Below are 27,766 nucleotides of genomic sequence, written 5' to 3' on the forward strand. Positions count from 1 at the left end.
TATTAGACAATTTTAGACGATGATAGTCAGTAACATTATTGCTAATAACATTAAAATTGTTGTTTTCAATGAAAAATGAGCCTACTGCTGACCAAAACGGGGTTTCGTGCCGTCACCCACGAAACCATTTTCCAACCGGAAACGATGAATAAAGGCAAGAAATTGGTGCTAGCTGGATAGCTGGCCATGTCCTTGAGGTTGTAGACATTCGCCAAGGAGAAATGACTCTTATTTAACAAAACCCGAATAGTTCCCAAACTTCTGTCACAGCAACTGTGTACAAGACAACTTTGTTTGTAAGCAGATTTTTACGTTTTGATGCCGTTCAACAAAAGCTTATTCTGTGTCTACCAAATCAATTTACTTACAGCTAAACACGAGTATTGTCGGCCGTTTGGTATAGTGGTTCAGAACGGACTACCATGCCGAGAGGTCCCGGGTTCGATTCCCGGTCGGGCAAAAAATTAAATGATGAATTTTAGTTTCTGTGACGGGTCTGGGTGTTTTTTTTTTATATTAGTGCTACTGAAATGCACTTGCAACTGGTGCTAACGGTTTACTCCAATTGCAATGCGGTGTTTTAGATGGAGATTTTGTGGGTTTTCATTTATTAAAATCTTTCAGGCTGTTTACTATATAGGTTATGTATATTTTAAAGCTATTGGTAGTTTCTTCTTTTTTGGTTATATCTATTAGATTGTAAGGATTTACGTTAAGCAAGCGAGAAGTGGTTTCATGGATGTGGCGTTGTGTGACGAATCTAGGGCATTGTATAAGAAGATGTTCCCATGTTTGTGGCGTTTGGTCGTCACAGGGACAGTGGTCATCTGCGACGATATGGAAACGTTTTAAGTAGCTTTTGTGATATCCGTGGTTGGTTAACACTTGGGTAATTGCGAAGTCCGGTCGGATGATCTTTGTGAACTCCCGTAGGGTGTTAAACGAAGGCAGGAGAGATCTTGTATGGACGCAGGTATTAGGGTCCATATACATATGTATAATTTCTCGGCCGATACTTCGCATATGTGTCTATTATGGTGTTTAACCAGGCTAATAGGGACGGCTCGGTAGTCCGGTGATTTATGCATCTTGGCACAAGCTTTGCTTAGTTTGGGACTAGCGGCGCAGTGTAAAATGTCCAAGGATATTTATTTATTTATATTTATTTATTATTATTGTTATGTTAAGAGTGTATCGTACGACTGTGTTTACCTATATTAAGAGTGGGAAATGCAAGCAGATCATTTACAAGTTTCATTGGTAAATTGTAATAACTTTTAATAATAAACAATAACAGTACATTACAAAACCTTGTTTCATTTACTAATCCTGACTCTACAGTTACAATTCACAATAACGCATCTTACTAGAACCATATTATAATCTCAAAAACGATTAGAAAATGTTTACTGTAATATGAATTTGACAGCTCAAGCAAAACAGCGAGCGACTAAAATGTCAATTTTAGCCGCAGCGAGCGCTGTGACTCTCCACCCGGTTTGCACATAGGACCTTCGAAATATGTGTTTACAAGCTCGTGCTCATATTGTCAATCTCTTTTTCTCTCGTTTTTTTATCAGGTATAAAAGTGTCATAAACCGAAGTCAATATTTACAAGGAGTTTTCTTCCAGGACTCGTCGTACTTTACAGTGGTGCTAGAAGCTCTAAAGTTGGACTGCCGCGCTCAGGGCAAATGTCTGATGGGGGCCACGGAAATGGGGCAACTTGCCATGGAGTACCTGGACGACAGGAAGTTTGAGGTCAACAAGCTGACCCAGGAGATCAAAGCCAACATGAAGGAGAGAGAGAGGACCCTGAAGTTGGTGCGACGAGAGGTCGCCTTCCTCATAGATTCGTTTCCTGACTTGATTCGAAAAGAGGTAAGGATTTTTAAATACTATTGTAACAGAAATAATTAATTAACGCAGGGAAAACCACTTAAATTCTCCATACACCGTGAGTGATATAGCGATTTGAAACCCTGAAAGAATCACTCTTTTCTCATGCTACAGGTAGAACTAGAGTTTTAGCGTTCAGTTATAATTTTAACTCGAACTCCAATCTACAAAGTCAAAAAGTTAATTCTACATTATGTATCATAATCATGATAACCGCCCTTAAATTAACATTGCTGGGAGGATTCTGACTGGACATTCTCTAATAACTTATTCAAAGGATAGGATGGGCGCAAATGCTTTACCCAAGATTTCAATACATTATTAACACAGAACATGCAAACTCGTTCATGACTTTGTGGAAAATTGTTATTTTAACAATGGTACCGAGTCCTTTCAGCGACTTTTGTCTAATTCTATACCTAAGAGATAGAAATGTCAAACTTAGTTTGCTATTCAGAACGCACTGTCTAAAACTAATTTCAAGTTCGACCTTTCTAATTTACCCAACTTAGACATACTTGACAATCTGTTGTAACTACTGAGGTATGCAATTTTGGATCGAAATGAGAGGAATACTTAGTCCTAAATGTAGACGTTATTGAGATGGCGTTATCTCCATTAATTGCGAAGGTAATAATGGATACGTCTCGTTTATGTTCATTAAACTTGGATATTCACTTACTGACTTAGGTCTGGAGCGATGATGCTCAGAGTTATATTCAAACTCAAACGAAGATTCAGACCTCTGATTGGTAGAATTTCAATATAATATTTATCTAGGTACTCAAAGTTTATTGAAATATTTGAAATTAAATATTCGACCGTATTCCCAGTATTTTCCATAGTGAATTTATCGTTTGTAGTATGTTAACAGAAGACTACTCACAAAACATTTTTTTTGAACTAACATTAGGTACCTACAAATGACGTCAAACGAGGGTATTTCCACACAAACGCTTAGGCTGAGTTGCACCACCTTATTTATTTTAACCGTAGCATTGACAATAACCAGTGTTTTTTGTATGGAGATTGACGGATTTTTGACGTTTGTCAAAGTTAAAATAAGATGGCGCAACTCAGCCTTAGAGATACAGCGTTTTGGCAGTTCCTAAAAGTATCTCTCAATTGACCAGGATTTCAAAGTTTTGCTTTTGCTTACTTCGAAGGAAGCGACCAACCTGGATGATTTGTACGAAGATCTGGACGCGGGCAGCCAGCACTCAGTACACTGGGAACTTGAGGAGGTGATGGGCATCTGCAAACGACTCCAGAAGTCTACTCTCGTCCCATCCTTTGAGAGAATATTGCTCAGGTACACGAAACACATTTCCAAATAATTGTACTTCTTCTTGAGATAAGTAAAAAGTTTCTTAACTACAGGTCTAGAGCGCATAGCTGAGCCAATGTTTGAAGTATGGGAGCGGCGATGGGGTGATAAGGTGTGACAGAGCATACAAGTCTGAAGCACATAAGTCTGGCTGACGTTCGATGTCACAAAAACGCCCTCCCGTGCCGCTCACATACCTGAGACACTGCATAACTAATATGCACTAGACATGTTTACTTGGCTTTTATAATAAAAAAAATCTGCTTAATCATTTTTTTTCGTGGGTGTAGGTTAAAAGAACAAACATACCAAACGGAGCGGTTGTTAACTCAATTGACGGTGAATAGCGCGAAGAGAGACGCTCTCATCGAAGATAGGAAGCATGCCTTCTTGATGCTGGATTCATTGAAGAACGTCGGTCAAGAGAAGACGGCACAGTGAGTACTTAGCGTTAGCAATGTTTTTACGAATTGATATTTGATACCGAATTGAGTCACGCAGCCGTCTCATCCCGTGGACATCGTAACAGACGACTCAGAGAGTATATGGTACGGGCATACGGCCTTCCCAAATGATCTGACCAGCGCGAGGAGTGTCTTTGCCTGTGGTAAATTGGAGAGGGCCGTGTTACCTGACTATGATGATAACGTTACACAATCAATATAAATTAACTATAACATGATTAAAATAGACTAAGTAGGAGACTAGGAATTATTTATTTTATTTATTAGGACAACCAACAAGACTTATTTAATATTATGAAAAATACTAATATTATACAAGATGAAACTTGACGACCAAATAAATATATTTGATTTGATTTGATTTGATTTGACAACCGTCATTTCAACTTACTGCGACTTCTTAGATTTCTGTCTCATCTCTAAGCCTGGCTTTAGTCAGATATTTTATTAGATGCTATAATACACGGTAACATACTTAAATACTATTTTTATAAATACATAGTTACTTCATATAGAAAAAACCCAGACCAATACAAACAAAAATATAAAAATGTACCTATAACGTATAATGTGACGCTTCAGCCTTCACCTGTGTTGTGATTGTGAAAGAATTTGTCGTTGATGATACCTGTTCGTGGGAATAGTCTTCATTTAGAAGCATCCGGCTTATTTATCAGAAATCGTATAATTATGAATCCCTATAGAATGACATTATTAAGTTATTCTCCGAATTGTAACCTACGCATTCTCTGAATTCTTTAACGATGGAAAGTTTTTGGGTTGTTCTCGGATGTGATGAAATGGACATGAAAATACTACGTTTTACCTAGTTTTACCTAGTATTAAACGTGTTATCTGTAGTTTTACCTTTCTAGAACTACACTCGCGAGTAAAAGTATAGAATCACCCGATTAGTTCCAAACGATTGTAAGAACTAAATTAATAGAAGATAAATGAAATACCACTCACTGATTGATCACGAAATCTCGGAAACTATACTTAACACCTACAAACTTGAAAGGCAGGTTAGACTAAATATAGCGAAGACATCACAAACCAGTTTTACAATATCTTGTGTAGTTTTTAATATAGGGTGTTTTTTTAGAGGTACAACTTTAAAATGAAATAAAATATGTAAAAATCTATTTGATTTACATGGTTTTGTTTAAAAGATGTTCTTATGCCATTTATGCTTCAAAATTATTTCGGGCCTAAGGGCGGCACGGTTGGCTCAAATGTAGCGCAATCGAGATGTCCAATTTTGAATTTCTTTTTCGAGCAACTGGGGCCATACATCGGCAATAACGCGACGAATGTTTGCATTTAAATTCCGTAGTTTATCTGCGCAGTAGTGGACTTCACGTATCCCAAGAGAAAATAATCCATAGGTGTGAGATCACCCGATTGTGGAGGCAATTTCAAAGATCCATTACGTGAAATTATGCGCTCATCGAATGTTTCCCGCAATAAATTGAATGTGTCGCGTGCTAGTTGGATAGTGAACACTATCATGTTGAAACTCAGATCATAGAATCTATGATCTGAGCATTCATCTGAGGAATAAAAAGTTACGAAAATTACGTCGACCGTAATATGGACGTTTGTATGGAAAACTGAACCATGATTTTCAAAATTCATTTTTGCGCAAGCGTTGTGCCGAAGTATTCTATTTAATTATGAAATGGCAAAACATACTGACCACAAATGTACCACCAACTATCAAATATTAACTGTCACAAGATGCAGTCTAAGCAATTTAAAATTGTATTCCTCCAAAAAACACCCTTTATTATGTGGTTGTACCAAATGTATGGAAGCTGGAAACATCGAATTTTCGGATAGATCTAGTTTACTTTGTAATCTATTATTGGTACCGTTTGAAAGAGCTTGTGAAGCACTTTCAGGATCAGTAACCAGTTTTTCGATATCTTGTATAGTTTAGAAATAATCGAGTGAGATCACTTATCGTTTTCACCCTGTATAGGTAACCAATATAGTAAAATAACTAGTCTATTTGAAATTTGGACTAATACCTCATGAACAAACTAAATTCGAAAATATACTAGTAATGTGGAGCAAGCCTAATAATTTATCAGTTCAATGTAGAGGAAATCCAGACAACACCATTACTCTCAACGAGTGTTCTTTATGTACTCTGTAATAAAGTTCAAATTCACGATCAATCTTCACAACGTATTTCGTGTAAATGTACAAGGGGTAACAGTGGACGTCATTTGCCTGAAACGACGTAAAAGGGGTTACTATTGTAAAGCTAAATAAGCCTACAGGACACGTAATAAAGATCAAATTAAAAAATGCTCTTTCCACCCCCCCATCCCCCCACTGCCAGTGAAGCCCATATATTTTTGTCCCCTCGCCGTTAGATGTCGCTCTCTTATTTTACGTTACCGTTGTATGTATTAACTACGCTATAAAGTCCAAATTCCAAATCTTCTCAACGTATTTCGTGCATTTGTATACAAGAGGTTACTACTTTAAAGGTAAATATGCCTACTGTCTAAAGCAATAAATATCAAATTTGAAACCCACCCCACAATTGTAGTCTCACCCTTAGATGTATGTTTATGTTCATTTGGTGAATCTTTGTCCCTTCGCCGTTAGATGTCACTCTCTGGTTTTGACTCGCGATATCATTTGATTTTTTCCTGTTTTATAAGACGAAACTGAACATAGAGCAAATAATTATTAGCAATAATCTATCACGCATATTACTCAGCCTTTGAAATTGCATCCGAGGTCGGGACACCGTTCTGGTGCCTTGTCCAGGATAGTATAAATTTTTGGAAGTCCTGTACCTAATGGTAACGGGACATTAAAAGATTATGTTATCATTCTGTCGAGAACAGATTGAACTCATGCATGCATGCGACACAGCGATTAGCTCTCCGTGTGTATGATTTCTTTTTGTTCCTGGTTACTACAAAATATATTATTTGCCTCTGACCTGGTGATTCGCGTGCGTAACTGGACTACAATGCCAAAATAAAATGTTTCACTGCGTTTGTATGGTCTAGTAACTTCCTATGTATTACAAAAAGGTGTATGTAAGTTCATAACAGTTGTATGGTAGCCATAGTAACTTATCTTATGCTTTGATTAGCTTAGGCCTAGCCTTTGCACAGTGTGATATAATATTCATTACGGATATTATTTTCCAATCGGTGTAGATTCAATAGGGGTAATATGCCAGATCCGATGTAGGCGTGCACAAACAGATGAGTTTTTCAGTAATTAAAATAGGTATTGTTCCAAATGTTTAGAAAGCACTTGCGATGGATTTGTGGTGTTTTGATAAAGTAATTTCCTTTGAAGTGGACTCGAATTATTTCTCGAATCCGAGTTGTGCCAATGTTGAAACATTTGCTGGCTTTAATTTATTATAGTGACCTTAAAATATTAGATCGTGGAGTACCTACGGAGTATTTTGACAAATCAAAAATGTTTCATTTGATTGCAAAGGATGTTTTATTGATAAACTTAGTTTAAGTTTTTTATTTACTTTTGTAAGCCTACATACCTACTTTTGTAACTCTACATTACACGAATGACATGATCTCATCTCTGACAATGAATGATCTATGAACAGTACATTTCCATGCAATACGATTTATACATATCAACCTTTCTTATCGTAATAATATAGGTAAATAGGTAGTATGTTTAAATTATCGGTTTAGGATACTCTTTTTTTATTTTCAGTGGCTTTTTAAACACACGACGTACGTTTTTTATATACGGAAACCAGCCGAATTATTCAGGTCACCATGGTGATCGAATTATAGAATAGGGAAATACAAAAAACATAACCCACCTTCTGGCGCAGTCGGGTAAAAATATGATTAAGAACGTTAAAGAAAAGTTGTTCCAGAGTATGTATTTTAGTCCAGCTGTCAGATTCACATGGAACGATATTGTATGTCCAGAAGCGGGAACTATTGACTGCCAAACTTTAAGGTTGATGCCGACCCCTTCACTATTGTTCGGAACTCTATGTGAAAACGAAGCGAATGTAAAGCTCGTGACACAAATAAAAAACATTGAGTTAATTTTATTTTTGGATTTCAACTGCAGATGTAATTTTATTAGTAAAAAAACATGCGGGTTGAATTGAGAACCTCCTCCTTTTTTGAAGTCGGTTGAAAAAGAAACATACTTTGGCATTTTCACTGGCACCTAACAAAGTTTTAGGTAGATGTGTCATTTATGATAAGTAATGTACGGTATATACAGTGAAATTATAGAAGTCCGCAATTTCTGCCATCAAATATTTAAGTATTGATCGGTTAGACCTCGACAACAATATTAACTTTTAATACACCATGATAAGGTTGAAAATGGAGAGCATGCGAATTTTCTTGGTTTAATCAACAAATTATGTATTGTGGGAAAGAGTTAATGCTGTGCAGTTGATAAGCGCCGAGGCGCATATTTGTAATCGATCTATCGCCAAAATAACTGATACCTAACCTATATTGCAATAAATTATGAAGATACAGAAATTGTTAAATAGATACAGAAATTGTTTTATGTCACTGTAGGCTCGTAGCTCGCCGTAACTGTGATGAACTACATAATAACAGGTGTAAAATCGCTCGTAGCATAAGCTAGCGTTCGTAGCGTCGTAGTTACTACGAAGCCATTACTATGCTTTCAAGTTAACGGGGCTGGCCGAGAGTGCATCCCTATAATTCTGTTATCATTGTATGTGAAAGAAACTATGGCAGTCACTTTATGATGGGTCATTTGATGTGTGCGCTCTTATTAAGTGCATAATATGCACTTAATAAGAGCGTTGCCAGTTTTTTTTTTCGCCAAGTCGGGACTTTGGTACTTTTTGAGTGAAAATAGCGGGAATCTTCCGTCAGAAGCGGGACATAGTAAAAAAACGTATATATTCAAAGGTTTTCAAATATTTATCTTTTTATTTGACTTAAAATTACGTTTACGTGACAATAGACAGCAAAAGTAGCCATAGAAAAAGTATTTTAACAAAAAAAAATATATTTTAAATCAGATTTACTCTATCGTTAAATTCGTCTATAGAATAAAAAAACAAAAAAAAAACAAAAATCGAAATTAAAAAAGTTTTATTCTTTAGAATAATATGGCGTTTCAAACAATGGTCTGGTGAAGTGAGTCTCTCTCCGAAAAGCGGGACCGAGCCTGTCCCGCGCGGGACATTTAAATTTGGTTTAAAAATCGGGACGTCCCGCCAAAATCGGGACGTCTGGCAACGCTGGTGCATATTGACAGCTAAATGTATGGAGCTGCTGCCGTGGTCTTCTTGAAAACTCAATTAATGCTGCTCTACAGACATTAGTTGATAAGAAACTTGGCTAGCGCCATTGGCTAATAAAATCTATGCCTTTTTACATCTGAGAATGAGATGAGACAATGTTACACTGGCTAATTCCATGATATTTTTAATTTATTGACATGAATTCGTAACTTTGCGTAAACATTATTCATTGCTCGTGGTTGTACTATTATAATTTGAATTTAATCCTTAATTTGTCTCATTCATCCATAACTTTATGCATCTTAATTATTTCCAATCACGCTCATTATAATGCATGATAAAATCTAATTTGAGCATTGTAGCTGCTTTACGTTTTTCCAATATTATTAAAAACGTATTTAATTTCTTGAATCCCTCGCATGTAAAAGATATCGCAAAATTCACCAGCTGAAAATCCTTTTATAACAACTACAAAAAGATTCCAGCTTTTTTCAGATTCCATTAGAAATATTTTTTATTTTAAAAGCTATGGATTTTTGCTATAAAGAAAATATTTTTGTTTTTCAACAAAGGTGCTTTATCCCATTGCTTGCGATAGGAAGTAAGATATTTGAAGAGGATTTATAACAAAAGAGAAAACATGTCATACAAGTTTTCTATCGAATGTATTTAATGATTGAAGTTTATTACCCAGCCGGTACTGTACAACAATCTACGAGTATAGTACATTAGTACCTATTAACAACCACATAGATGCTACCGTATAACTTGATTTGCTATCGTCCGTACTAGTTTTTTTAACCCCGCAGTTTCCCAGCTCTTTTTATCCTGGTTTCGCTGGAACTCGAAAGTATGCGGCGACTTAGAGCGAAGAAATTAATTCGTTTTTTGCGCCGCCCGCCCTGGTACATCAAGTTCAGGCCGACAAGTTTCACGGCGGCCATTTTGTTTACCTTGCATAGAGCGTGGCAGTTGATTTTAACTTTAACACTTTTTGTTGTATATCCTTAAAAATGACGTATAAAATGACTCAATCACAAAGTTAGTGACAGAGCCAACATTATGCTAAACGGTACATATTTTAGCATTTATTTTGTCTGAATATTAAGAGGTTAGTTTTTTTTATGTGACAGGAGGCAAACGAGCAGACGGATCACCTGATGGTAAGTGATTACCGTCGCCCATAGACACCCGCAGACCCAGGGCGTTACAGGTGCGTTGCCGGCCTTTAAGGTGAAGATACGCTCTCCTCTTGAAAGCTTAGTTATGAGTCAATGGGGAGATCTTGTGATACGACATCCAATAAGTTTCCCTTATGAGTATTTATGCAACTTTGTTGGTTTAGTCGTATTAAAAAAGATTTAATCAAAGTTGAGTAAGCACCACCTACTTACGTAAAGTGTATTTAATTCTCCACAGTCTTTAAAATTGTATATAATACACTTGACTCATGCAACCTGTATAAAGCAAAGCAGATCGTGTATGCAAATTAAATTTCCACTTTGAAATGGAAATTGGCGGTGACTCCGCATCCAGACAGTGGCAACTTTCATTATGTTCTGGTGTTAAATTAAATGCCACTTTGTGTGTGCAGGTGTTTGCTCCTAAATGAATTGGGCGCCCGCGCCCGCTGCATAGCGCCACTTGAATTAGAATTTGTAGGACATAACCAATTTTCCTTGTACGTATAGCGAATGGAGATATTACATACACTGGTTGTTTAAATAGTAAGTGTTGACATGAATATGGCTTTTATAGTTCACACTTAGATACGCCCGTTTTCCAAAACATTACTATGAGGTCTCACAGTGCGCGTGGACGCACAAGGTGACATACGAACCAATCACAGAGCTATATTCGAAGCTGTGCTGCTCAAGCATCGTTTGTGAATACGGGGGTTACTCAAAAAGCAAGTTTTTCTCTCGTCTTTAGAACTGCATTAAGTTTGATCTCTTTTTTCATACGGTAGTTTCAAAAAACAACTATTTTCTGACCCTCACACGCCTTTATTGACGTAACAAGGCTCAGGTTACATGGATGTAGCGGTGCCACTGCATTTAGTATGTGTGTCATGTAGTAAGTATTAAGTGTTCGATAACTCTAAAGTCTAGGCTAGTCTGTGTCCCTGAAGGCTTTCAATGACGAACTCATTAGGTACATGCCACTGATTTTAGTAAACAACTTTTCATCATTGACGTATTAAGACATAGCGGCTCCTCATTAATATGTAAAGCACTATCGCGTCTTTAAAATCAATAAATCGTTCGTTATAGAACATTCTAAATGGAAAGTTTTGTTATAGGTCTTCTTTACACACTGCGATTTACTCCAGCACTTACAAAGTGCTTCTTTAGAATCTTTAGTGATTGTCATTCAATGCCAATCAATAGGACTTGTTGAAATTACATTTTGCTTAATTGGCTTCGGACCTACTCGTAAGTGGCAGATGAAATAAAAAACTAATTAACTACATAAAATTTTGACCCTTTCAGTTTAATTCGAATTCAAAGATAAATATTTTGCTTTAAAGTCTAACTCTTACTTTGCATGTACTTCTTTTGTGATCACTGTGACAACAATCTGACCTTAATTTGTCAGACACAGATTGTATTCATTAATTTTGCAACAGCACGAAGATTTGGAAGGTTGAATAATACAGACAGTTGTAGGGGATACGGTGAGCTGCATCTGTAGGACGATCTCATAAGTTAGGCAAACTTTTGGCGGCGTTGTGTAGATAACGCCAAATTGAAATGGACGATAGGATGGCCGTATCTATATCTTATAGAGGTTTGGCTGCATCTATTATTTATATGTATTGTACAGTCAAACACAAGTACACATTCTGGTCGCGGAATCTCTCAAACTACATAATTATTATAAATGGCTGCAGTATCGTCGATGTGTCATTAGAAAGAACCCAGACGTTGAACACTTATTAGCATTCAAATTGATTCTGTATGCGAGTTTGCTTTGATTTATAATGTAATCTTGCGACGGAATTTTTTTCAAATCTTTTGATTGAATACGCTATTGAAAGGTTAATTAAAAAAACATAACAGAACATTTGAAATATTCCCTTTTATCACATCGGATTGCCGTTCAATTTGTTGATGACTTATGAATGTCAATGAGGGTTTTTGATTAAAGATTTTATTAAGGTTAACCAATGAAAAAGTAGGTAGGTACTGCGCTCAGATCATAAAAGGGAAAGAAATTATTTGTGTTCGATTTCTGACCTTATTTATTGAATACCTTTACTTATATTAGCTTGCCTTTGATTTATTTTCATTAGATCTATGCATCATCTATTAAGGGCAAAATTTAGCACTTTTTTTTCACCACCTGATCAAAGGTTGTGTAGCAGAGCCAGTGTAAACTGACATGTAAGATCATGAATCAGGTATCCTCTTCAGAAGGATGACCTCTTTAGTTTGACCGATACTCCCCATATTGGCCAGTAGTAGGGTTGGGAAAGCCTGATGTTCGCACATTAAATTATTTCGATTATTTTTAAAGTGTGTGCTATGGAGAGGGCTATGCTTGGTGTTTCTTTGCAAGATCGAATCAGAAATGAGGAAATCCGTAAACGAACTAAAGTCGCTTACATAGCCCGACGGATTAGCAAGCTGAAGTGGCAATGGGCAGGGCACATAGTACGCAGAACTGACGGCCGATGGGGCAGCAAGGTTCTGGAATGGAGGCCGCGTACCGGAAAACGCAGCGTGGGACCGACGACATCGTAAAGGTAGCAGGGAAGCGCTGGACGCAGGCCGCTACCAATCGATCAATGTGAAAGTATTAGGGGAGGCCTATGTTCAGCAGTGGACGTCCTATGGCTGAAATGATGATGATGATGATGATGTTTCTAAAGTGAAAACTTATAACATGAATTTATCCAACAGATATGTGAACGATAAAAAACAACTTCGTGCTCAGATCGACGCGGAGGATCGCGAGGAGAGGAACCTAACTAAAGCTTTGGATGAAAAGGGAAAACTCATTATTGAGATGAAGACATCTTTGCAGCAAATCAATGAGTTACTCTCGAGCGTGGGTAAGTCTTATTTTAGCGAATGACTCAATTAATAATTAGAGAATAGGTTGGCCGTAGGCCGTATCAGTAGGTAAGTAAATTATAATATTAAAGCACAAAGAACTAGTAGCTAATCTTTGTGGAAATTTTTACACATTACCCGACCGATATAATGCATAGAGCATATTTGTTTAGGAATTTGAAGTCTAGTTTGGTCACTTTGATAAAACTTAAATTTTTAGGTGTTTGGTTTGAGAAGATATTTTAGCGAAAATCTTTTGTCAGATTATTTAGTAAAATCAGATTCAATAGTTAGTTGAATTACAGTCTTTTGAATATACAGAAAAAGCCACCGTAAAAGTTAGACTTACGTTATACCATTAAATCTGATTTTTATGTAGGTATAACATTTGGACAATAATTAGAAGTATTTTCCCCAACAGCTGTACAATTCTGCACGTCATACCGCACCATACATTAAGTGGTTCATTTAATGACGCCTTTGTGACTCCATAAATACAGACCTTTGCCATATGTAGGATTCATCGGCTCAATTATGGCCACACAGTTCGCGGGAAATAGTACAGCTGATATCTTTAGGCTAATTGAATAATCAATCATGTCTGCCTTTAAAACCTAGCAGCTAATTACTCTTAGGCTGAGTTGCACCAGCTTACTTTAACCTTAACTATAACATTAACCGTCGTTTTTTGAATGGAGTTTGACAGATCTTTGACGTTTGTTAAAGATAAAGTAAGATGGTGCAACATAGCCTTAATCAATCGATACTAATTAAAGACGTGACTTGGCCGTTAAGACTAATTTTTAATAACAATGAAAAATGTTTCATGTACAGTCGCCACCGTATCAGGTTACATATTATTTTTGTAGCAAAATAAAAACTTTTATTAAGACTGTACAGTGTGTCCAGGGAAGTAGTATCTAGTAGTTTAAGGGGGTGATCTATGGACAATTTTTTCGAAGAAAATACTTAAATTCTGGGGCCTACCTCTCTTACAAGGATTTAAGTTTTTTATTTTTAGTAGGTTGACGTCATAATGTAAACAGTTTACATTGCTTGCGTAGTACTAAAGATTATTCGAACGTTAACTACTGATACCGCACATATTTTGATTACTATGTGTTTATATGTACTTATAATGCATATTATATGTATGTATTTACAAAAAATGTATTTAAGTATGTTTATATCCGTTGTCTAGTACCCGTAGTACAAGCTTGGCTTGGGACTAGAAACGTAGTGTAAAATGTCCAGGGATATTTATTTATATACTAGCGGCCGCCCGCGACTTCGTACGCGTGGATCCCGTTTTACCCCTTCATCTATCTTACGCGGTTTAGATTTATTCATACAAATGTTTTTTCCCGCTAACTCCCGTTGTCGTGGGAATTTTGCAATATCCTGTTGTAACTAAGCTTTAAATTTACTAAGATACCTGCATGCCAAATTTCAAGCGTCTAACTTAAGCGGTTTAGATTTTTCATACAAAAGGATTTTCCCGCTAATTCCCGTTCCTTTGGGAATTTTGCAATATCCTGTTGTAACTAAGCTTTCTAAGCTTTAAGTTTACTAAGCTACCTGCATGCCAAATTTAAAGTGTCTAACTTAAGCGGTTTAGATTTTTCATACAAAAGGATTTTCCCGCTAATTCCCGTTTCTGTGGGAATTCCTAAGTATCCTATAACCTGCCCAGGAGTACGAAGAATAATTGTACCAAATTTCGTTAAAATCCGTCGAGTAGTTTTTGTTCCTATAAGGAACATACAGACGGACAGACAGACAGACAGACAGACAGACAGACAGACAGACAGATAGACAGACAAAAATTTTACTGATTGTATTTTTGGCATCAGTATCGATCACTAATCACCCCCTGTACCTCTAGTACGAAAAACTTTCGAGTTCGTTTCGTTGCGTATTCAAAGTGTCATCGAAAAATTTTGTATGAAAAATTAAACAGCGCCCCCTAGGGCGGCTATAATATAGGGGGCGCTGTTTAATTTTTCATACAAAATTTTTCGATGACACTTTGAATACGCAACGAAACGAACTCGAAAGTTTTTCGTACTAGAGGTACTGATAGTTATTTTGAAAATATATTTCATGTACAGAATTGGCCTCTCTACAGATTTATTATAAGTGTAGATTACTTTGTGTGTGTGTGAATTTCTAATGCGACACTGAGTTTCGAACTCAGCGCATTACTTGGCATCACTCTATATCTCTATGTTAAGGATGGATTTAAGTAAAAAAACATTACTTTTTATTGAAAATGTAATTGCTCTATCTCAATTAGTTCCAACGCTATTGTTGAACGTAAGAGAAACACTCGTGTTCCTGCAGAAGATACTAAATGACTTAATGATGATGATGATAATGATGATGATCTATAAGTCTTAATCGCCATCCTTTTCAGCCAAACGGCAAAGAAAAGCTTCTTAATTAATGTATTCCTCTATTTTCTTAAAACAGGGGCCGCGAACGCACCACGGCCTATGAAGGTTCCAGCGGCGATTCAGTACGCCCTCGAGGAAATGGTGCAGCCGGTGCCAGAGGTTGAAGCAGATTGTGAGTACATCTTGTCACCATAGGTGTGTCAATACGGCCGGTAGGACTGGTGGAGTGTACTGGACATTATATTGAGGTTGCATGTCCGATCCCCGCCAATACACATTATCAAATGCCTGAGTTGTTACTTGTATACGTGTATTTGATATGTCTAACCTTCCGCCAAACACCCTGTATACAAGTACCTATAAATGAAATACTTGAATGAATGCAGTTAGGATCTACAATTTATAAGCTAGAGTAAAATTAAACTAATTATTGGATCCACAATGAAAGGAATCAGAACAATAGGACGAAGTCAAAGCCATTTGATCACAATAGGGTAAGAGAAAATATACTTAAAAGTGATTATGAGATTAATTACCTACATTCACACCGGAGCGCTCTATAGAGTCTCTCCATACTTTAGTTTGCACTTCGAATTATTAGAGCTAAGCTAAGTATGCGAATAATTAAGGGAACTATTCCGATATTTAACCTGTCCGTCCATACCGGGTGTAAATCTAACACATTTCCCCGTTAACCTCCCGCGTGCCGATCTAACAAAGTCTTGTCATTGTTACTCGCTCGTAAATGTCAATCGTTACTTCGTTCGTACTTTCCGGTAACCCAGATACCTACTCTAGCTAAGCTTGCATAGTTTGGTACAGTAATATTAAACTAGCCCGTAACGACATCCGCGTGGTCTTAAAATATATTTGTTGTTTTGGTTTAAAATCCATAATATTTGACCTACCCTCTTATTTAAATCCAAGCTAGCAGTTGCTCAAAGCTGGCTCAACGACATGCTTGAGGATTTGTTATGTTCATAAAGTTAATAAAGTTGGCAACGTTATCAAACATTCCAATTTTGGCACTTTTACCTAATATTATTAAGCACAAATGCGAGCTTTTAACGGCTCTTGCTCGCAAGTCAGACGCACACAGCGTGCGAGTAAATCACGTCCCACTCCGCTGCGAGCTGCTCGAGCGAGTTTCCAATTTCCTATTCGATTCGGCATTCAGCGCTGCGGCGTACGTCGTTTATGTTCGTATTGTGGATTCAAAAAGCTAAATAACAACAAATTTTCTTAGCTCCACAATAGGTCATTAGGTAATATTTGTTGATATTTTTAAATTTTTCACCCGCACAGCTTTTAATATAATATTTAGCTATATTCGCCTTTGTGGCATATGTGTGTCACTCAGAAATAATGTAGCTTTTTTGCAAGGGATGCGTTCCTTCCTACAAATTCGCAAAATGACAATTTTTACCTATTTAGAATACTTATGCTTCAACCACACCAACGCGCGCAGATTGCCATCGCCGGTGCAATCAGTATCACGGCGCGATCATAGGCCAATGACAGGTCGCGAGGATTATCATGGGTTGCGCGATCTGTCATTGGCCTATGATCGTACCAGCGATGGCGATCTGCACGCGTTGGTGTGGTTGAAGCTTAGTCATAGGCTCATAGCAGCGGCACTAGTCACGTCGTGCTACGACAGTGTGATCTGCGGATGTGGTCAATTCCGAAAGATCAACCGTCTGCGAAAAACGATCACGGTTTTCTCAACAAACGCTTTTTATTTTAATCGAACAATGGTTAATCAAAACAAAGAGCTTTTAGTACAAATCTGAGAGAATCCATCTTTCTGATTCCTAGGCCACGAGAACGCTTTTAACGTGAAATAAAACAATAATTATTTCAAACCCTCGTTAAAACGTTTGTTAGATGTTCCTCACAGACCTCATTCTGTCGGCTTAATGATATAACAGATAAACGCTATCTAAGCAAAGATCTTGGAAAAAAGAACGGAGAAAAGAAATTCTTAGACAATTTTACTTATCTATTTCGTATTCGTCAATTCATCTAATATCTCTCGAGGCTACTTTTCATTTTGATATCCACTCATTGTTCAGTTGTTTAGTTCCAAGAAATTATGTTTTGGTAGGGTTTTGTGTGATTTATGAAGCATTTTAGTTCTGTGTTACTCTGTTTACGTCTATGTCCGCTAGGTATACCTACGCTAAAAGTAAAATGTTTGGGATGTTACAACTGCTTCTAGCCTGTATCAATATAAAATAGCGCAACCCCTGAAAAAAAAAGCATGATGAAAGTAACCGAGCTGCTTACACGACTTCTTCTTAGCACTGACTTACATTATTGTCCTGAAGCAGTAGTAGGGTTAATACTTCTGGGATTTCTGGGATAAAAACTGCTTTTTGAAAGCTGGTTACTAAATATTCATTACTTTTTTTTTGCTATTTTGGATTTTGGGTTCGACTTGACAGTTACTTAAATGTAACTTTTTTACAGTCGATAAGCTGATCCCGACCGCACGGCAGAAGCTGACGGTGCTGATCCAGGCGGTTTCCAAGATGGAAGTGACGCCGGAGATCAAGTTGAACGCCAACATCTTCTACCACAACATCCTGGCGCGCTCCATGCAGGACAACTACAAGGACGACGTGGTCGCTGAAGGAGGTAAGAAAGAATTTATTTAGGGTCAATATAAGTACTTCTTGGTAGTCTAAGTCAGGACTTGAGACCACATAAGTTACGCAGAAGTTGACGGTGCTGACACTGAAGATCAAATAGACGAAGCCAATATCCTCTCCAACTACCTAAAAGGACGGGATGAGTGACGCTCAAGAAGGTGAGACAGAATATATGGGGTCAATATCAGCAGTTTTTGTAGTCTAAGTGAGAACACGCGTGGCAGTAGCTGACTGTGCTGACACAAGCAGTTTCCAAGATGGAAGTGACGCCGGAGATAAAGTTGAATGCCAAAAACTTTTACCACAACATCCTGGCGCGCTCCATGCAGGACAACTACAAGGACGACGTGGTCGCCGAAGGAGGTAAGAAATAATTTATTTAGGGTCAATATAAGTACTTCTTGGTAGTCTAAGTCAGCACTTAAGACCACATAAGTTACGCAGAAGTTGACGGTGCTGACACTGAAGATCAAATAGACGAACCAATATCCTCTCCAACTACCTAAAAGGACGGGATGAGTGACGCTCAAGGAGGTGAGACAGAATATATGGGGTCAATATCAGCAGTTTTTGTAGTCTAAGTGAGAACACGCGTGGCAGATGTAGCTGACTGTGCTGATACAAGCTGTTTCCAAGATGGAAGTGACGCCGGAGATAAAGTTGAATGCCAACATCTTCTACCACAATATCCTAGCGCGCTCCATGCAGGACAACTACAAGGACGACGTGGTCGCCGAAGGAGGTAAGAAAGAATTTATTTAGGGTCAATATAAGTACTTCTTGGTAGTCTAAGTCAGGACTTAAGACCACATAAGTTACGCAGAAGTTGACGGTGCTGACACTGAAGATCAATTAGGCGAAGCCAACATCCTCTCCAACTACCTAAAAGGACGGGGTGAGTGACGCTCAAGGAGGTGAGAAAGAATATATGGGGTCAATATCAGCAGTTTTTGATAGTCATAGTCAGGACACACGCGAAAGAAGTTGACGCTGCTGATCCAGGTAGTTTCCAAGATGGAAGTGACGCCGGAGATCAAGCTGAACGTCAAAGACTTTTACCACAACATCCTGGCGCGCTCCATGCAGGACAACTACAAGGACGACGTGGTCGCTGAAGGAGGTAAGAAAATAATATTGTTTGAAGTCAATTTCAACACACCTTGATTTTCTACGTCAACAAGACACGCGTGGTAAAAGCAAACAGATAATTCAGACGGTCTCTGAGATAGACGTAACGCCAAAATCTTCCACAACTAAAAGAACATGGTGGTCGCTGAATGAAGCGAGAAAGAATTTATTTGGGGTCATTATATAAGTACTTTTTGGTAGTCTAATTTAGGACACACGTGGAAGAAGATGACGGTGCACATACCTGAGTTGTCCGAGATGACTGTGACCCAGGAGATCACAGCAAATGCCTTTTTCATTTATCTATCTACCTGCTTAGTTCTCGTGAACACCCCTTCGCGGTAGTGTTTAAAAACTGTTGAGGCTAGGTAATAGTCACCAGAATTCAGATTCTGAGAGGAATTCAAAATTAGATTTTTTAGAACAAAATACTCAATCTTCCATAATACAGGATTTGTAAAAATATTTTAAAATGTCATCAAGGCTTACTTAATTATATGTGGTTAATTTCTAGGTCAAAAATTGTATTCCTTAGTATTAAAAAATTGTTAAAAGCAATACCTATTTCGCTGTATTGTTTGTTTATTTGTGTGGCAAAGCAGATATCATTGTTCGAGCGTGCCCATTCACGGGGGTCACTCACTGTGGGGAAATCGAAACCTGTGCTTTGATTTCATACTTGATAGAATCTAATGTCTATATTCGACACAAAGCAACGCGGTGTTTGTGTTTTGACTTCATGATATTAAACGCTTCACAGGTCAACACCTATTGATTAACTGTTTAGGCCCGATTCGACCAAACTTTTATCCGAGAATAAGTCCTGGTATAGCTAGCACATTGACAGTTTCAGTATGGTAAATATGTCAAAATGTCCTATAACTGACGATTTATTCTGATATTAATATTTAGGTACTCTTGTTTGGTCGACTCCACCTATAATCGATTGTAAGTTGCCTGTCACCAAACCCTTGACACCATCACCCACGTATTCTGTGATGATGTTTCATTCTTATATCAGCCCATAAAAGTGTATGAGGCTTTTGGAGGACAAAAGGTTGTATACAGACTGTTGATTTCTCCAAAATATAATTAAATTCAAACACTTGATAGGAACTACGAAAGGTGTACCCGCCATAAATGATACTCGTATTACCACGAGACTCTCATTATACACGTCCGCTTTAATAATAGTTATGAATAATTGCTCTAATTCTAACGTTTCACGTTATTATTTGTTGAAACTTTTCAGGACCTACGCGTCATTATTACTAACTCACTACAATTCATTATAATTCATAAATCTACTAAAATAAATTCCCAGAAATGAGGGCAAGGCGGAGGTCAGAATAAGTATCAGTCACTAATAGAAATTAAAGTGGCACTTAGACTAGTTTTCTAAAACCTTCCGCCTCTGGAACTGTAAGTCGGAATAAACAAGATAGATTCTATTAAATTAAAAATACTTAGATCGTGAAAGACGGGGCTGATATATTTAATTCATTTCATTTCGCTGCCCTGCTACTGAACAATTAAGCTGTAAGTGCTCGCGGCTGCAGCGCTAATTAAAAGTGGCGTTATAGTGCGGTTCGACCTTTTGCAATTTCACTTTGAGACAAGATGATGTTCAGAATCTTTGAATTATTTACTTACAGACACTGTTATGACCACAACCGCTCTTTTAATCAGTAAAAAGCCCTACATTTATAAAAGTTTTTAAATTACTTTTACTTGTGTGTCTTTTTGTTCAAAATGTAATACAAGTTAATTGTGTCCTACTTTTCGACAGTCTTTTGTAATAAAATTTAAATTTCTTCACAAGTCGGATGGATGACAATGTAATACTCTAGCTAGTGTCACAGAGTTTTGATTATAGACAGATGTTTCGGCAAAATATCAAAGTACTTAACTAATGAGAACACTCGCAACTTGAAAACTACAGAAAAATGTAGAGATTTTCAGGTGTTTTATAGGAAATTAATATTATTATTATAAAGAGGAAAACTTTGTTTGTTTGTTTGGTTGTAATGAATAGGCTCAAAAACTACTGGACCGTTTTTAAAATTCTTTCACCTTTCGAAAGCTACATTATCCACGAGTATCATAGGCAAAATTTTATTTTGGAAAAAAATAGGGTTCCGTAAAATATGTAGATAATGTAGTCGACGCGCGCGAAGCCGCGGGCGGAAAGCTAGTAGGAAATAAATCGCAATTTTAGCTGTCTGAGACTCCATCAATCATGAAAATAGAAGTGAACTATGTAGTAAATACTAAATAGCTGAACCTAAGTCACACATATGCAGGTGATAGGATTCAATCGTACCGACGACATTAACACTATCAGTCAGGTTGAATGAAACCGACACTACACAACCAGACTGACTAAAAAATTCACTATGTCCCATATAGGAGTCGAACCCAGATCCTCTCCCACCACTGAAGCACGAAGGCGTACATTGGCGTATCTAGGGTTCTTTTTCAGAGGGGCCTGGCCCCTGACATGCCATGTCACGGGAGTGGGGAGGAGGGGTGCGATTAGTATCATAGCGGTTAATATTCTGCTTGCGCAAATATGACCACATTTCCTCATAACCGGTCTAAGCTCCAACCTATACTTTTTCGACTTTTAACACTTTTTTTCTCCTTCTTGTCCGCCTGACCTTGGGTCCTCCACTTTGCCCTGTGGCGCTCTATGGAGCCAGTGTTACGTCTCGTGAAGTATCCTAAGAAGAATCTGAGGATACGAGCATGCATTATAAAAGTAAGGTTTGTTATAATTATGGTTATCTTCTACAGGACTAATCGAGTTTGAGATGGAAGACCCCAACGTCCCCAGCCACGCCATAGTAAAGTTGAGGAGCAAGCAACTGGTGGACGCCCAGGTCAGCGAGTTCGACGTGCCCGCCGACGGAGGGAAGAAATGAAGGATGATGTGAAGGAACGCGTCATGGAAGCAGCATTGTGGTAGCAGCTGACAATAGACTTTTTGGCATCATTCCCCAATAATTCTAAATCACAACATAAAAAAAAAACACTTCATTCTGGTGAAACTTAATTAATTTTAAATTACCTGTAAATAAGGATTTTTTGTTGCATTTTAATTGAAAAAAGTAGTTTAATTCTGTAATTATTCGATTATGAAAAAAATTAAAAATTATGTGTCCAAAATTTTTTTATTATCTGTCTGACGGACTATATATAAATTCGATTTCATTACCCAGTCATCATCCCTATTGCTACCCAAACGATGCTTGCTGTCGAGTCGCCTACCGTTTATTTGTAACAGTGTCTAGTCAATAAATTGTGGTGTTATTATTTTAATATGTTTTATCATTTCGAAAAAGTCCACTAAGCATAATATTAGTGTAAATAAGGGACCGGTCTTTGTGGAAATCCTTGAGGGAGGCCTTTGTCCAACAGTGGACGTCATTCGACGGAAACGAACGAAAGAACGAAATAAGGGTTTTATTAAGAATTTTAACGGTTAAAACTCTTAATAGAACCTAATATTGGTGGGTAGATCTTTGTCAATAAATAAATAAATAATATTAATATCTTATTCTATCTTAGGAATTATAACAATAGGGTCTAATTCAACCTTCATGTTAGTTACGTATCTTTTCTGAAAGAAGATAATGTTTTCCAGTAGGCCTAGGATGCGCGCCGCAATAAGCGGTTATCACGCTATTTTATCGATTTTGCCCACACATTTTGATGTCGGTCGATAAATTATATCACGGCGCGCATCCTAGCCCAGCAGTTCAGTCAAATTTAATTATTTACACATCTCACGCGTCACTTCTATACCAAGTTTTAGGTCGGCCCATTAACTTGTTCTGAGAAACTGGTGACACTCTTGTGACCTTATCCAATAATGGTCCAACTTTACTACGGATCCCTCTAAATTTTGATGATCAGAGGGCTTAGTGTGAGTTTCGTTGTCACTAGTGAGCGCGTAAAAAAATGTATGACGGATAGTACAGCGCCCCTAGCGGAAACTTTCAAGATCTAAAATGTTCATATACTTTTTAACGCGCTCACTAGTGACGAGGTTTGATGTAAACTCACACTAAGCCCTCAATATTATGCTTTGTGTATGTTTCCAACAGAGGTTCGCATAATCTGAAATCTATTGCTATTTAAACGCCACTATTTAATTTTTAAAAGAAAACTAAAGTAATGAGCGTGGTGTGACGTATTCTTATTGGCCACGTAGAAACAATTGCTACTAGGAACGACATTAAATTCAGGATAGGTGATTTTTTAAAGAAAACAGCCCACTCATACAATTAAAATTTTTTCACCAATAGGCACATTTCAGGTATCGAGGCTCACGTTAGCCGAGTTAAAAAAGTTAAATTATCTAACAAAATAACTAGTTAATGCATTTGCATATTTATAAGTGTAAAGAAACCTATCGAATGGCGTAATGTAGGTAGTCAATTTATTAGGCATGTTATTATATGTTTCACTTTCAGTAGGTCATCCATAACATACCTACATTTTATGTTTTAAGATTTTTCCGATATCAGGCTCAAAGTCACATTTAAATTATACTTAGAATATTTTTAGTCTAAAATTTAAAAAATAAAATGTTAATATTAATATCGTGTGAAAGTTGCAAATGATTTCGATCAGTTATATTTTTACTTATACGTAAACCATTATTCTAAAGATATGCGATACATTATTATCACCTATTATCTCGGCCCTCGAGATATCTCTGAAGCGATAAGTTGAAGAAGCGACACACACTAACGCGATCACTTCGACTCGTTTTCACGGTGTTTACTTTAGCCATACTTTTGCTTACATGGTGACGTTGCCGGTGTTCTCTCACTGACGTTGTCGCGAACGCGTATAATGAAATAATTACTTCGATATCAGTATTTCTTCAGAGTCGCACACACGTAGCGTTCGCCGCTAGCTACATTCAGATATTTATTACTTCACACTAATAGGATTGGGTGCCGATTATTCTTAATCGTTATCGTCACTTTTACCTTCAATATGATGGTATTATTTGTACAAGTGTAACGTTGAACGTGAATTGTGATAAAATTGTGTGTAAATTAACGGCACCATGAGGTTGTTTTGAGTGATGCTAGTTTTATTTAATTACTGCAAACTGTAATTGTTCATCGAGTAGAAAAACACAGCCGCAAACATGGATAGATTTCGACAGAAGTCGAAAAAAGAATCACCAATGAAGCACGTCGACAAAGATAAATCCAGCCTTTTCATTGCCGATGTCAAATCCATGAAGGAGAATATCAAAATAAGGGAAATATTACGAACTGTAAAAATGAATAGTAGTATGAGAATAAAGGCTCCTCGTGGAAGTAAAATAATGCAAAATAAAGATTTCAACGATAATGATGACTTCGATGAGGCCCAAAATAGCGAAGGAGCTTCTGATAGGGAGCCACACAGTGCAATTAACCAGGAAATGATGAAGACAGTAGATGATACTGTTACTGACACATTAAATGTGGAAACCAGTGATCAACAGAACTGTGGTAGTGAGGACGACGCAAATAACGAACGAAAAGAGAATCCAGAAGATTCTCCGTATACAGAACAAAACGTTCCCCAAATTGAGACGCCAAGTGAAAGTGCAGCAAGTGATGAAGTAGATGTAAATAGTGACCATAATTCTGAAAAAATTAAAATTGTTATAACGTCTAGAAGTAACGATAACTTAGCAGTCGACCCTGCTGTTTCACCTGAAATTGCAGCATCAGTCCCAAAAGGCAAGCTTACACAGTGTCGTGAAAGAAAGTTATCACTCGATCAAACGATGCTGAATAGGCGCGAGAGTTTCTCTCAATCGGAATTAGATCTGCACTCAATTGGAAAGTCGCCTTTGGAAAGAAAATCTTCGTTTTTCAGGAAGAAAATGGACAGTTTCCTGAAAAATACTACGGAGATATTCAAAAGGCAATCCTCGCACCTGTCACGACGGGGGTCAATATCAGTTTCGTTGCAATCGTTGAATGAAAAGACTAACCTTGATAGCGAAAATAAAACCTGTGATAAGGTAAGTTTCTAATCGGACTATTTTCAAACAGTTAATCCAATGATTAGCCCTATAAATGAGTAATAACAGGTTAAAATGAAATAACAACTTGCGTTTGAATATGAAAATATGACCGTTCAGATAGATTAATTATAAATAGGCAACTAGGAGTAACGATATAAACACGTATCTAGATTTTACTTAGCTTATCGAACAATATTTTCTAAAGTAAGTAACAAAATAGTTTATAGCTAAAAAATAATAAATCAGTGATGTTGACACTGCCCGCACGTGCTAGACTATTTGCTGTATTATGTACTATGATTCACAGACTATGCTGCTGGTGTAATCATTATTAGTATATTAGCTACCTACCTAATGTCGTGTTTAGATTTAACATTTAGACATGTTATCATTATTTACTGAAGTATACTCAGTGTACTCGTACATGCATGTGTGAGGAATAACTTCATATTTATTTACTATCTTCCTAATTCTTCTTCAATCTGGGCATAAAGTAGGCAAAACACGACGTGTAAGTTATTTATTTAAACTTCTCCCATTAATAGTACTCAAGCTATTTCGGATAGCAAACAGTTTAACAGTTTGAGTTGGCTTTTACAATTGTAACTTTTGTCCAATATACTATGCTTCTTATTAATATGCTATCATATAGAAGAGCAATATCCGCCTTGGGATGGTGCAAGGTGCAAACCTTGTTTCCAAATAATTCATGCAATCAAGATCAACATTTACTGGTTCACTTTTCGATTAAATGCATTTATTTTAATATCATGGTCGTGGCATTTCAGATGAGTAGCACGACCAGCCTTCGGTCATCTTCGACAGTGGGACGCAGCGACTCCAGCCTCTCGGCCAGCCAGGGGGAGAGGTTGGGCCAAACAGACAGCCCTGCTGGCACCCAGCCGGGCCTCAGCGTCAGCCAGCCCCTCGACCGGTCCACGGAAAGCATTAACAGTAAGTTTTAGACCATTGGTTCCAAAAGTGCATGGGAGGTGCAAAGACCTTCAAAGGGCGGCGCGGGCCATCTGTGTACTTAAGTATATAAAACCTGCGACCGCTGAGAGAATGGAGAGTCACCAGCTTTTTTAAATTTCTTTATCTGACGAACAATAATATGCTTAAGAAGGCGATATCGTGCGTAGCCCATCGGGCTAAGATGTCATATCTTATTAAGAACTTTAATATAAGTACACTCAAATTACTTATGCCAATACCAAAGTTAACAATCCCCCAGCTCAGCAATTGATATACTTGAGCTGTGATACGGTTAAGATATAGATTTGTAAAGTAATAACAGCGTTTCATTCACTCGATTAACTTAGGTTCCTTCGAACTTTGATCTTGGATTTTGTTCAAATTAAGCTCTGCGATGTATTAAAGAAACTTGAGTAAGGAACTTTCAGTTCTGGTAATTCTGCGAGTGAGCCAGTGCAATCTAAAAGCGAATCCATTATAGGGGCGATCTTTTGTACGCTTTGCAAGCGCGAGTGAATGAATCCAAGTGACATATTTTTGAAGTATTCGAATTAATAACGCATACGGATTTGTATAATTATATTCCTCTCAGATTTCCATAAAAGTCAATTTTTCTAAGGGAATTCTGCAATATTCGGTCGAGCCCACTCGTATTTTGAATTCAGGTTTGTTTAAAAGAGCTCTACTAATGGGGCCCAGCTTTCAGAACGAGTTTAATGGGAAGTGGGAACCCGTTTACTAGTTATGATAAATAACTTTACTGTTATTATTTCGGTTAATACAGGTTGTCCCAAAAAGTAGTGTCAAGCCGAAGCCCAGAGGTTGAGCATCATTAGGGCTATCCGAATCACCGCGACTTTTGATAGTTTTCGAGTTATGATTTTTTTTACAACTTTAACGTTTTTAGTTTACATTCGTGTTATGGATGCAAACACTTCTGAATCAGCTAGGCCTAGTATTCATCTATTAATATTTAAAAATTCAGGCATGTAATTTGACTATTCGAGCCACAGTGACCAAAAAAGTGCCTAAGCACAGAAATTAAAAAAAATCATAACTCGAAAACTATCAAAAATCGCGGAACATACATAGGGGTGATTTGGATAGCCCTAGTGATACTCTACCTCTGGGCTTCGGCTTGATACTACTTTTTGGGACATCCTATATACTAATGAATATTAAAGAAAAAACGCTAATTTCATAGGTAAGGGCCCAATCTATAAATTTTCCATGAAGTAGTTAAAGAAGCCTTTAAATGTATCTACCCTAAAATGCGATGAATTGTATGTATGTGCTAGTTTAATTGTATGAAAATGTTACCATTTGAATATGCATAAGACCCAAACAATAGGTTTTAATTAAAACGAAACCTCTTCAGATTTGAGTACTGGAAAGTTCTAATTTATTTGTGTGTAATAATGGTCATTAAAACAATATTGCTTGAACACAAAGATATATTTGTGTATGGCAGTTGCGAATGCAACAATAACTTGTAAATGTTCTGTTCTAACTTTCTATTGTTTAGAAAATTTTGTCGGACAAGCTCTAAGCTGAAGCTTACG

The 27,766-nt window shown here is 37.3% G+C and overlaps 2 protein-coding genes across 3 annotated transcripts in view; both read left to right on the forward strand.

Moving 5' to 3' along the window:
- LOC114354115 (uncharacterized) overlaps positions 1-22,200 on the forward strand; it is a 35,041-nt gene extending 12,841 nt beyond the window's left edge. The window contains exons 5-11 of the mRNA XM_028306375.1: positions 1,633-1,881; positions 3,066-3,211; positions 3,517-3,663; positions 12,856-13,007; positions 15,481-15,576; positions 17,877-18,044; positions 21,983-22,200. Of these exons, the coding sequence (XP_028162176.1) occupies positions 1,633-1,881; positions 3,066-3,211; positions 3,517-3,663; positions 12,856-13,007; positions 15,481-15,576; positions 17,877-18,044; positions 21,983-22,110 (1,086 nt within the window). The 3' untranslated portion in view covers positions 22,111-22,200. The remainder of the gene's footprint in view (positions 1-1,632; positions 1,882-3,065; positions 3,212-3,516; positions 3,664-12,855; positions 13,008-15,480; positions 15,577-17,876; positions 18,045-21,982) is intronic.
- A 1,758-nt stretch (positions 22,201-23,958) lies between these two features.
- The window catches only part of LOC114354102 (uncharacterized), a 118,817-nt gene continuing 115,009 nt past the window's right edge, over positions 23,959-27,766 (forward strand). For both annotated transcript variants that reach the window (XM_028306359.1, XM_028306361.1), the window contains exons 1-2: positions 23,959-25,226; positions 26,018-26,183. In XM_028306359.1, coding sequence (XP_028162160.1) covers positions 24,354-25,226; positions 26,018-26,183 — 1,039 coding nt within the window. In that variant the 5' untranslated portion in view covers positions 23,959-24,353. The remainder of the gene's footprint in view (positions 25,227-26,017; positions 26,184-27,766) is intronic.

Source organism: Ostrinia furnacalis, unplaced genomic scaffold (assembly GCF_004193835.3).
Source record: "Ostrinia furnacalis isolate ACB-3 unplaced genomic scaffold, ASM419383v2 OfSCF1918, whole genome shotgun sequence".
NCBI classification, from domain to species: domain Eukaryota; kingdom Metazoa; phylum Arthropoda; class Insecta; order Lepidoptera; family Crambidae; genus Ostrinia; species Ostrinia furnacalis.